Source organism: Cnephaeus nilssonii (genome assembly GCF_951640355.1).
Source record: "Cnephaeus nilssonii genome assembly, chromosome: 2".
Taxonomy (NCBI): Eukaryota; Metazoa; Chordata; class Mammalia; order Chiroptera; family Vespertilionidae; genus Cnephaeus; species Cnephaeus nilssonii.
In genome coordinates, this window is record NC_137073.1 from 29,796,218 (window position 1) to 29,807,747 (window position 11,530).

Below are 11,530 nucleotides of genomic sequence, written 5' to 3' on the forward strand. Positions count from 1 at the left end.
AGAGAAGGAACAATTAATTCTGACAAGGTGGCCAGGGAAGGTTTCAGGGAATAAAGGGCTTCAGAATCTGGTCCTTGGACAATGCATGAGGTTTTAATAAGATGGATAGAGGCATATTATTCATAATCTGATAGTTAACGGACCCTGAAGTCATGTAGCTCTCATTTTTACATGCATGAGCTTTGGTCAGAAACAGAGTAGAACTGGAACCCTGGTTTCCTGACCATTTAGTTAGTACTTTTTCAACCAGGAAGGGACAGCGCCTAACAAGCCATGCATAACCATTATACACCCCTCGGTGAACACTAATCACACAATTAGCCATTGTATCTGAGACCGGGATGGAAGGAGGCCCTTGTGGAACCCTGCTCCCTATTAACTGTCAGCACGCTCATGTGCCGGTGTCTGGATGCGGCCGCCTGTAATTACGGCAGAGGTTTATTACTCATGCATGCAAAGCTGAGGCTCAGCAATGACAGGAACATTATTAAAAGCAAAAACTTCTCTATCAGTGGCTAAGCCGATTGTCATCCACATGTCAGAACAGTCTAAAGACCTGTGAGGAGCAATAATGAAGGCAGAGGATGGTCTTTCAACCAAGTGAGTCCTGCATTTTTTCTAAAAGTATTACAGGCCTCGGGAAAGGAGGGAGAAAGAAAGGGAACAACAGAGGGAATGAGGGAGGAAAGGGGGAGAGGGAGGAGGGGGGTCTCCTGTTTGGGGGGATGTGACAATTTATCTGCTTTTTTGTAGCTATTACCCCTGGTCAAAGGCTAACCCATGGGAGTTGGCTCCCCTGAACTTCTGAATTCCATCTTCTGGTCCCTCAGCAGCTGCTGAGGAGGCAGGTCCTGCCCTGCAACATGACATGAGGGATGAATCCAGAAAGGGCAGGAGGACCCAGAGGCCTGGCAGTAGCCTCAGAGGGCAGACCCGTGTGGTGGCTGCAGCAGCCACTTCTGGGACAAAGCTTGCTTTGGCGAGACAATGACTCTGTTCTCATCACCAGGGCCTCCCCCAGAACCCTCCCGCCTACCCACTTCTCTTTGGCTGGGGAAGGCATGGGGGACAGAAAGTGAGACCTATCATCAGGTGCTGGACTAGCCAGGCCCCGCTAAGGCTGCAGAGCGTGCATCGTCCAGGCGCCAACCCCTGCCATGAGGTGGGCCTTCCTCGGGAATAACTTCCTCAGAGGATGATAGGAAGCCAAAAGACATGTGCAGAGTTACATAGGAACCTAACAAGAAACCTGCCTGGCCCTGGGCCATTTTCCTAAGCTCATTAGAGCATCACTGTGTGGATGGAGGAGAGGACTCAGAGGTGAGGACCCTGGAGGAGCTGGCAAGGAAACTCCTGCCAGGCTCACCATGGGACGGGCTGTCCAGGCTAACATGGAAGGATGGAGCCACTGGAGCTAGAGAAAGGGTATGGCTGGGGGGCTGGGTGCCTTCATGAAGTTGGGGGTGGGGTTGGCAAGCTGGAGGGGAGCACTCAGGTCAGAGTTCCTGAGGGCTGATTCAGATTTTCCAAAGGGAGCAGTTCTAACTCTTAGCTTGGGATGTGGCCAAGGAGGGGGCTCTGAAGTGAGGTGCACCTGGAATCACTGAAGGTCAAAGGCTGGTTGAGTCCTGAACCAGAGGCTCGGCTGGGCCAGTGACGCCAACGCTATATACCCACTCCTATGTTCTAACCACTGTCCTACCTGTCCACATACACTGAACCCCAACATCAGGTCCCCAGGTGGCCTCACTACTTGTCTCCTATGATTCATGTGTCAAAACTGCTGAGTTCTCCTGTTCAACACTCATTGGTTAAGCACCTACTGTGTACAAATTCAAGCCTCACCCTTTCATACTCATTCTAATATTCTTCTGGGACCTAGTATATCCTACAAACCTATCTTTCCAACTAGACCACAAGTGTCTAGTTGGGCATAATGTCTGCACCTCTCTGTAATTCTAGCCCACACCTAACAGTGGGGCAGGGCTCGCTAACAGATGTGAAGGACCCACGTGCTCTGTAACGGGACTTGACACGTATAGGCTGTCACTTCTTCTCTTAGGCCTCTAAAGTGATCACCCGAAGGCATCATCATTACTAAGCAGAGGAGGTGTGTTGGGGGTTGTGGGGATTAGGAAGGAGAAGGAAAGAGAATTCAGCCTCAAACACACACAAAGAGAGAAGGATCCTAAGTTAATTCAGAGTCTAAGCAAGTCAAAGGGAAAGGGCCTCCTCTTACCCCCTCGAGATTTCTATCCCAGATGGCAATGGCCACACTCTGCCACAACGCAGTGCTAGCTTTCACGCATTCATTCCGGGAAGATTCGCTAAGCACCTACTATGAGCCAAAGCAGTTCTCAGCATCAGGGATGAGACAGGGAGCAGGCACGCAAGGTCCCTCCCTTCAAGCAGTTGGCATTCTCCCAGCTGCTAGGCATCTGGCCCTATGTCTCTGGCTGGTCCTTTTGAATCCCGATCCATCCTGACTTAGAACAACCCCGCCGCACAGTGGAGAGGTGAAGTGATCTGCCCAAGGTTACCACAGAATCCAAACCCAGTCTGTCTGGTGCCCGACAACCTTTCTTCTAATATTTTATTCTTAAGGACTGTCTAATCTTAGGTCCTCTCTCCATTTGCTCTGGGCCTCGCTGTGCCCACATCCCTTCTCCCCCTTGTCACTGTTAGCTCCAATTACGGAGCCTTCTTCCTGTCCACAAAGGACACTCCCAATTTGGCAACACCAAAGGTCAGGGGTTGGATTTCCTCCTGGAGAATGACACTGGCGGCCTCTCCTGGATACCGATGGGCTGGGCAGGCAGCAGCTGCCCGCCCCCCACCCCCCCCCCCCCACCCCGACCTCCTGGGGAAGGCGCCTGCAGCACACACACTGGCCAATACAGATGTGCCTGCATCTGAGGGCTGTCCAAGAACTGCGTTCCCCATCTCTCTGGGAGGGACCTGCTGCCACCAGACACTAACCGTCTGTCGGTGGTAAATGAAGAGAGCCTCCCTCCAGCGCCCAGGCCCTGGCTCCCTTAATGGAGCCTTCCCCACACCTGGGCCACAGGCTGCCACAGAGCCCTGCTGAGGGCCTGCAGGCAGAACGTGGAGGCAGGCACTGCCCTGGTTTCCTGCTGATGCTCATTGCAGTGATGGATTTTCATACCACCATGGCCCTCTGGTCCTCTGTTACTTCCTTCTCATAGGAAATGCTGGCACCATCCAGCTCGGCAGTCTATAGGACCACATCTATATCCCTGCAGGAAAGAGGAAACAGCTGTGGGCCAGCTCTGGTCTCGTGAACAGATGCTTTCAAACACCATCCCTCTCTTTCTGACCCCGACCTGGATGCCTGTCCAGCAAATCTCTATCTCTGTCTCTCTGCACCAACTCACTTTCCCTGTCTGGAGGGTTTGGCTTATGTATCAGGCTGGGTGGGCTGCACCTGGTCATCTGGGGACGTCTTGGTTTTCTGTAGCTCAGACTCCGGCCTCGTCTGCCTATGTGGCTTGGGGGCAGGAGCAGGACAGGTAATTCTGACTTTTCTCCATTCCCACAAAGATTTTCAATTTCTTCAAGCAACCCTGCTTCTATTCAATATCCTTCTGAAATCTAAATTTGGAACCTAACCTGAATCGATTGAATTTCCACTTACGACAGAGCTGCCCTGGGCTTACTGAACGAAGTAGTGACATGTGTCTTTCCAATTCATTGCACAGGGGCTCTGGTGAGGGACAGGGTCACCAGCCAGAGCGCAGGGCTTGCTTGTGTGGGGCAAGGGAAACACCATACCCCTCCACTGCCTTCCCCTGACTCCTCAGGAGGTGCTGGACTGGGCACAAGGAGAGGGGGATTCAAGAATCTTGGCTCTGCCCTTCACTGGCTGTTCATCCAAGCTAAGTCACATCCTATCAATTTCTCACCTTCCCTGGCTCTAAAATGAGAGAAACAAATAACTTCCTCAGAGGATGATAGGAAGCCAAAAGTCATGTACAGAGTAACACAGGAATCTAATGAGAAACCTGCCTGTCCCCGGGTCCATTTTCCTAATGCAGCTACAAAACCACCATGTTGCCATTTAAAAAATAGTTTCACACATTCTGTATGAATTTATGCTGATTTTCCAAATTTTCTACAATATGAATTTTACTCTACAGAAAAAGGAACATAAAACAATATTCATGTTATAAAATTACATATTCAAAGAAAACATACTAAAACATGCTGCTCCCTAACCTGGCTGACTGCTTCACTTCCAAGCTCCTCAGAAGGACTAGGTGCCCTTCAGACAAGAGGGTTAAAGACCAGAGCAGCCTCAAGATGGTACAGGCAGGCAAGATGGTACAGGCAAGATGGCTCCTCACACTCAATTTTCCCATCTAAGTCTTCCCAGCCCCTTCCCCTCACCATATCTACCCAACCCAACTCAGCCTTTATAGTGTTGAGGTTATTTCCTCTGCGGCTATCAATTACCTCCTAAAACTAGCTCACATCCAATCAATCAACCAATAAACCTTAGGTGCCCACATTATGGTCAAGGTGCTATGGCAGATGCTGATCCTATAAATTGAGGACAGACACCTACAGTAGATAGTGTGGCCTGTCACTTAGGGAAACAAGTGTTCTAACCCTGCCTAATCAAAGTAGGGTAATTAGCACTAGCTGCTGTAACAGATAAGCTCCAAAATCTCAATGGCTTAGCATGATAGTCCAATGCACAGAGACATCAGGACAGAGCTACAGAAGCCAGTGCTCTGCTCCATGCAGTCATTCAGGGACTAAGGATCATTTTGTATGCCACCAAGAGGTGGACTCTAAGGCCACCACATACAGGTAAAGAGAGAAAGCAATGAGGATCCCACATGAGTTTATGAGGGATAGAGGTGGTATCAAAAAATCCAAACTATGGTACAAAGGTCACTGACAACAAAGCCTCAGGTAACTTGGAGCAGGAAGAGCTCAGACCATGTGGCCTGGCACAAGTTCCCCACCCCGGCTCATGACCTTGAGCCAAGCTTTAAAGAAGGAATGTAGAAAGGGGCAGGGAGAGACAACCAGGATAACTGGCACTTCTCAAAGACGGGGGCTGAAATGTGGAGGCTACAATCTGGAGGCAAATGAGAGGTATTGCAGCCAGTGGATCAGTCTGGCTCAAAGAGGCAGAGGACACTGAGCAAGAGTGGGAACGTGGGAGATGAGGACGGGAGCAGGCTGTGGCAGGCCCTGGCTGTCAGCCTCCAGGCCAGACCATGACCCCTCAGGAAACAGAGAGCCCCTGGAAGGTGTGGGACCTTTAGGAGGTGGTGCTTTCCACTCGGATAGCTGGAACTACGCATGCTCAATGGAAGAGAGGAGCGAGAGACCAGAGGCAGGGCACTGGGTTAGAGGGAACTGCCGTAAAGGTCAGGGTCAACAATGGGGCCTCACGGAAAGAATGGAAGAGCAGATACAAGAAAGCATCTAGAGGGAAATCGCTAATTCATCTCTGTGTGCCCTTTCCTCCAACACCAGCATCTCCACTGTCACTTCAAAATGTCATTTTCAGCCTGGATTAAGAAAAACAAAAACATTAACAATTACAACCTGTAACTGTTTTTTCAAAAGGCAGGATTCGAAACCTTGGTACCAAGAATCTTGGCAGAGAGATAAATCCTGAGGATGTCTGAGTCATCGAGATGCCCCAGCCCAGGGGGCCCCTGTCAGAACCCCCAAGGAAACCTGTCTTATGAGTGAGAGAGCACCAGGGATGGCTGGAGCCCTCCAGGAGTCCCTGCTGCTGGGACCTCATAAGAGTCCACAGAAAAGGTTTGAGAAATATGGCTAACTTTAAAATACCAGTTCCCACCCTAGCCAGTTTGGCTCAGTGGATAGAGCGTCAGCCTGCGGACTGAAGAGTCCCAGGTTCGATTCCGGGCCAAGGGCACATGCCTGGGTTGCAGGCTTGATCCCCAGTAAGAGGCGTGCAGGAGGCAGCCGATCAATGATTCCCTCTCATCATTGATGTTTCTCTCTCTCTCTCTCCCTCTTCCTTCCTCTCTGAAATCAATAAAGAAATATATATATATTTTAAAAATAAATAAATAAATAAATAAATAAATAAATAAATAAATAAAATACCAGCTCCCATTTTGTACCCGAGGGGCTGAACCCAAGTGGCCTTGTTTCCACTGTATGCCCAGCGCCTGGCTCTCCCAGGCCCCCATAATCCTGAGGAATAAAGAATGCCAAAGTCAAGGTTTCCCTCTCCTCCTTCAGTAGGAACGAATGGAACAGGCTACAAAGCAAATGGACACAGCAATACAGGCCCCATCACCCAGGCACTGGGAAACCTCTCCTCCCTTCACCAGCCTCCCACTGCAGCAGGTGGCCCTGCAGGCCTAGCACCTCAGCAGGCGGGACACCAGTACCCAAAACAAGCACAGGCAGAGGCGGGAGTGCTGAAGGGTGGGGTGGAGAGGGGTGGGTTCCCTCCATATCACAACTTTTCCCTGCTCTCCTCCTCCAGGCTTCATGTCACTACAAATTACACTCTGCAGCCGGGAGGATAACATCTACCTAGTTGCAGCTTGAATTCCTGGCTTGCCCGGGAAAAGATCTCAACCCTGCTCTCCTGCCAGCTCTTCCTCGGAGACTGCAAGTCAAGAAAACTCAGTCTTCCCACCCCTGGCACCTGACCCAACCAGTCCCAAGCCCAGGACACCCTCACTCTCCCCCATGGAGTCGCTTGCATGGCAGAAGCCAGACCCTCAGCCCATCTGAAGCAAGCTCTTGCTTCTCTGAAGTCCCCACCCCCACCGGGTGCTGGCACACAAATGGTTTTTCCTCTTTGCTTTGCTTGGTGCAGGCAGCAGAGTAGAGGGCAGGGGACCATGGGCCAGGCCACAAGCTTGTCAGAGATGCAAAATCTCAGGCCCTCACCCCAGATCTACTGAATCAGAGACTCTGCTGGTGGGGCCCAGAAATGTGTCGTAACAGGCCCGCTCTGTGCCTTTGAGGCACAACAAAGATTGAGACTCACTGGTGCAACTAACTGGTGGTTACTGAGACTCAAGAATCTCAATTCTGGAACCAGAGTATCTGAGTTCAAGTCCCAGCTCTACAAGCCCCTGACTGGGTGACTGACTGTAAGCAAGCTAACTGGGGTGGAGTGAGAGCACCTATCTCCTAGAGTTGCGGTAAAGACTGAATGAGCCCTGCGTGTCCGTAGCACTTAGGAAATACCATTTGGAATTGTATTCTTCCTTTTGGGATATTTAGGGGTGCATGACTCTATCATATTTAGTTTCCTAATTAAAACCAATACTGAAACGACTTGTGTCCCTGACTGCAGCTGGACAGTGAGGGAGCTCAGGCTATGTTGCACTCTCTCTTTTGGGTCCTATGGGTACCTCTATGGCAGGTATCTGTGTAGAATAATAAGGCCCACCCCTTAAGCTTCTAATTCCTCCAGAAATGAGCTGTGGGTTTTGTTTCACTCTGTGCCTTGATTTTGTGACACTCAGGAGACGAGCTCCCTCATGACCACACAGCAGGCTATACGGACAGCCAGGCCACAATGTCTGTGAGGGGCTGGGAGGACTGCAGCTTCCCACTGCAGAGGTAAGTTCAAGGACCCTGGGTACTTGTTGAATGCTATAGAGGAGACCATTCTTTCGGAGATCTGCCCACATCCCACCCAGAAGGACCCAGAAAGGATCATTGGAAAGCAGGAAGAGAACAGTCTGGTGTCATTCTACTCCCTGCCGCCAGCCTGGTCTCTCACTCTAATTGCAGGGAAGACAATGGAGTCAGTTCTTCCTAAGGTAGAATCTTCTTGTCATCAAACTTAAAACTCCTTATAAGAGACGTTAAATAGAAGTTGTCAAGAACAAAGGCTCTGTGGTCAACCAGACAATGGGTTCTGACTCCAGACCCTACCCCTGACTAGCTACAGGACACCAGGCAACTTAGTTAAACTCCCCAAGCCTTCTTTTCTCATATCTGATCATGGGGATGGCATTCAATGCACTTATGACATCTCTGCACAGCATCTGGAACACAGCAAGAATTCTACCAATTATTGTAATCATTATCTTTATGATTATCTCTAATTCTGGAACTACCATGAGAACTTGTGTTCGAAACTCAGAAAGGGAGGTGGCAGCCTTAGATCTGCCTTAGATAGCAGCTATGCAAGCCCTGGGGAGCTGCCTGTACTTGAGTAGGGAATTCTCAATCTGACCTGGGGAATAACGAGTGTACAATGACTTGTCAGTCCCTGGACCAGATGTGACCAGAGCACATTAAATATCTCTCGTCTCCTAAAGCACTGAAGAGAACATTTGAGATGGGACGGATTCAGTAAGTCATCACTTCACGTCATGGATAGGTCCTATGACTTTAAGAAGACTGGCATAACGAAACCAATTTTACCACAAGCTAATTGATATGAGCCAGAGCTAAGTTTCTTCAGCATCTCATCAACGTTTTAGGAAATGAGGTTGAACGAATCCAAGTTATTGGAGGACCTGCTGTAATTGGATGGCACACCTCGCTTTACACTATAAAACCCTGTTTCCCCAACCCCCGAAGAACTTCAACATCGCCCTCAGGCATTTCTCTGGGAGACGCCAGGTGTGTTTTTAATAGCAGCCTCCCCCTCGGCTGCGAAATGGAGGAGGAGTCTCATTATTAGCTGTGCAGCCCGCCTCATCCAACTTACTACCCAAGCGCATTAGCTCCAGACCTGAGGCCTTGACTTTGTAAACATTAAAGCCCACCAAAGTCCCTCCCTGTCAGACTCCACCAAACGCTAAACTCTAAGCCTATTTTCTTCCTCTAAGTCAGTCTGCGCTTCCAGTCCCACTTGGCCACGGGACTGGTTTCTGCACTTGGGATTTAGTCGCCAGGTAATGATTCCTGCACGTCCCTGAACGCGGGAACCAGCTGTGCGGACATGTTTCCACAATAAATGCAAACTTAAGGGTAATTCTTCCCAGCAGCCCTGGCCTCTTGGCCAAGACAGGGCAGAAAGGGTAAGAAGAGGGAGCGCGCGGGAGCCAGGAGGTGTGGGCTCCCCCGCACCGCGGGCAAGGCCCCCGGGGTTTACCGAGGCCCCGTGGGCGCTGGCGCGCGTCCTTACCATTCAGTTGCCGGTAGACGATATCCTCCAGCAGCGAGAGGCGCTTCAGGACCGCATCCTGGATGGGGCTGGCGCCGTGCGCGCTGAGGTTGGTCGCCTCGGCGCGCGGCCGAATCTCGTGGAAGGCATCTCCGCTGCGCACAGCGATGGGCCGGCACTTGGCCAGAAAGAGCACGAAGCCGGCCACCGCTATCAAGTTCAACACCAGCAGCACTTTGACTCTTCTCAGTGAAGCCATCAAACACGCCCGGCCGGCCCTCGCCCCGGACCCGTGCCCTTTCCGGCTCCGGCGAGGCGCGGGGCAACCGGGACCGTGCGAGCCTCACACTCCGCACTCCGGGCGGACGGTGAGAATCCCAGCCACTCCCGGCCCCGCGGAGCGGATGCTCTGGCAGCCAAGACGGTTGAGAGAGCCGGGCGCTCAGGGGGAGGGCCAAATCGCTCCCATGGAAGCCCTGGGTGTGTAGAAGTGCTCCCGGATCCGCCTGCGTACTCCACGGCGCGCGGCCCCTTCCAGGCGCCTGGGCTTCTCGGTGAAGGGCCGGAGGTCGGGGGCCTCTCCTCCGCACCAGCAAGTGGTCCGTCGCTGGCCCTCGGGCCTCCGGGAGTGGACCTCCGTAGCCAGCGGGCCGGCAGGCGGGGCTGCCCGGGCGCTGGGGCGGGAACGGCGCGCAGGTGCCCCGCTCAGGGTTTGTTGTCCGCCCCCGGAGAAGCGCGCCTCGGGCGGCACAGCCACCACCCGAGTCCGCAGGCAGCCGTCGCGCCCGCGACCCGCGGTCTTCAGCCCAGGACCCGCTCCCCGGGGCGGGTGCCTTTGTTCCGCTCACAAACCCGCTACATCACGCCGGGCAAGGGGAAAGGAAAGCCCGCGCCCGGCGCCCGCATCCTCGGGGCTCCGCAGTCAGGCTCAAGTCTCAATTACTCTCAAAGTGGGAACAGTACTAGGGGGTGGGTAACTGAGCAGAGTGCAAAGTCCTTCCCGCCCCCTTTCGCCTGGGGACACCCCACCCCGCGTCAAACTAACCGGCGCGCACAGAGCCGCGGGCTCCGGGACACGTTCCAAGTCCCAACACCACGCCTTGAGCCTTCGGGGCCTGCCGGTCACACTGGCCTCTCTCTGGCTGGCGCGTCAGGAGGATGGCCGGAAGGAGGAGTCGGACCTCAAAAGTCACAGCAGTTCTCTACCCCCCTTCGAAAACGTCGCGGGGGGCGCGGCGGGAGGGACTCGCGCGGCGCAACCTCCGCACGCCGGAACGGGCAGCGCCGCTCGTCCCGCGTCCCTAGGAGCCAAACGCCTAGTCTCCTAATTGGCGGACACAGTGATACCGCCGCTGCGGCACTGACAGGCCGTACAGCCCGGCGCTGGAGAGTCCGGGGGGGGGGGGGGGACGCGCAGGTGGCAGCGGAGCGCGGGGCGCGGCCGAGGGGACCCCCTGCAGAAACAGCTACTCCGCCGCCGCCACTGGACACCCCCTCCGCCAGAGCCTGTCGGCCGCCGCCCGCAGGCTGCCGGGCGCACAGCTCCCCGGCTCGCCGGCTCCTGCGCGCGCACCCGGAAAGGGTGGGGGCGCCTGGAGAGTAGGCACCGCACGGGATGGGGGCAGTCAAGTCATGTTGGCTGCTAAGGGCGGTGGAGGGACCCCTTCGGTTCTCAGCACTCCCCGAGCGAGTGGGTTTGTTCCATCCCGGTTGGCGATGAAGACATCCCTTTCTGTGTGCTCGCAGCTCCGCTTTGCGTGGCCGGGAATGGCTAGAGGGAAAATCTGGCCTGGAGACTTGGATTCTGTTACTTTGGGAACCTGGCAGGGCAAATAGTGGGCTGGGTGGGTTCCCTACGTATGAAAATTCTAAGTCACAGTTTCTTTGTCCACCCACACCCCTATACGCATGTTATTATAAGAAGCGTATTTCGCCTCCTGGATTTCCGTGATCCCTTTCTCTCCCCAAAGCTGGGAGCTCTAAATGCTGGAAATCAAAGCCCCTCCTTGATCCATTTAATTCCTTGATCCTAAAAATGAAACCAGGCTGCCAACTATTAAAGATCAGGCAATGAATCTGGTAGTTTTCACCACATCGTTTCAATCTCACTAAAGTTTTGTTGCCTATTTGTTATTTTAAACATTGATTTTTAACGTAGAAAAGTACATAAAAACATAATAATCCTTTTATTTCATCCCTTGGAACCCTAAACCTGGGTTCAATATCACTTTTATGGTTTTTGCTTTGTATAATATACAGGAAAGTGAATACAAACCAGTTAAATGAAAAAGCCAGGTCAGAAGCACAAGGGACCAGAGGTGTTGGGCACAAAAGGCATGGAGTAGAAAGAAGCCTGAGTTATTGAGCAGTTATGATATAATAGGTACTGGGCCGGGCACAGTCCCCACATTATCTCACTGAATACCCCAT

General features: G+C 52.7%; 1 protein-coding gene across 2 annotated transcripts in view; it reads right to left on the minus strand.

Moving 5' to 3' along the window:
- Positions 1-10,795, minus strand: part of GALNT17 (polypeptide N-acetylgalactosaminyltransferase 17) — a 415,865-nt gene extending 405,070 nt beyond the window's left edge. Inside the window, exon 1 of one of the 2 annotated variants that reach the window (XM_079796078.1) lies at positions 9,122-10,795. In XM_079796078.1, the coding sequence (XP_079652204.1) occupies positions 9,122-9,359 (238 nt within the window). In that variant the 5' untranslated portion in view covers positions 9,360-10,795. The remainder of the gene's footprint in view (positions 1-9,121) is intronic. The other variant, XM_079796079.1, reaches the window with a different exon arrangement.
- Between the last annotated feature and the right edge of the window lie 735 nt (positions 10,796-11,530).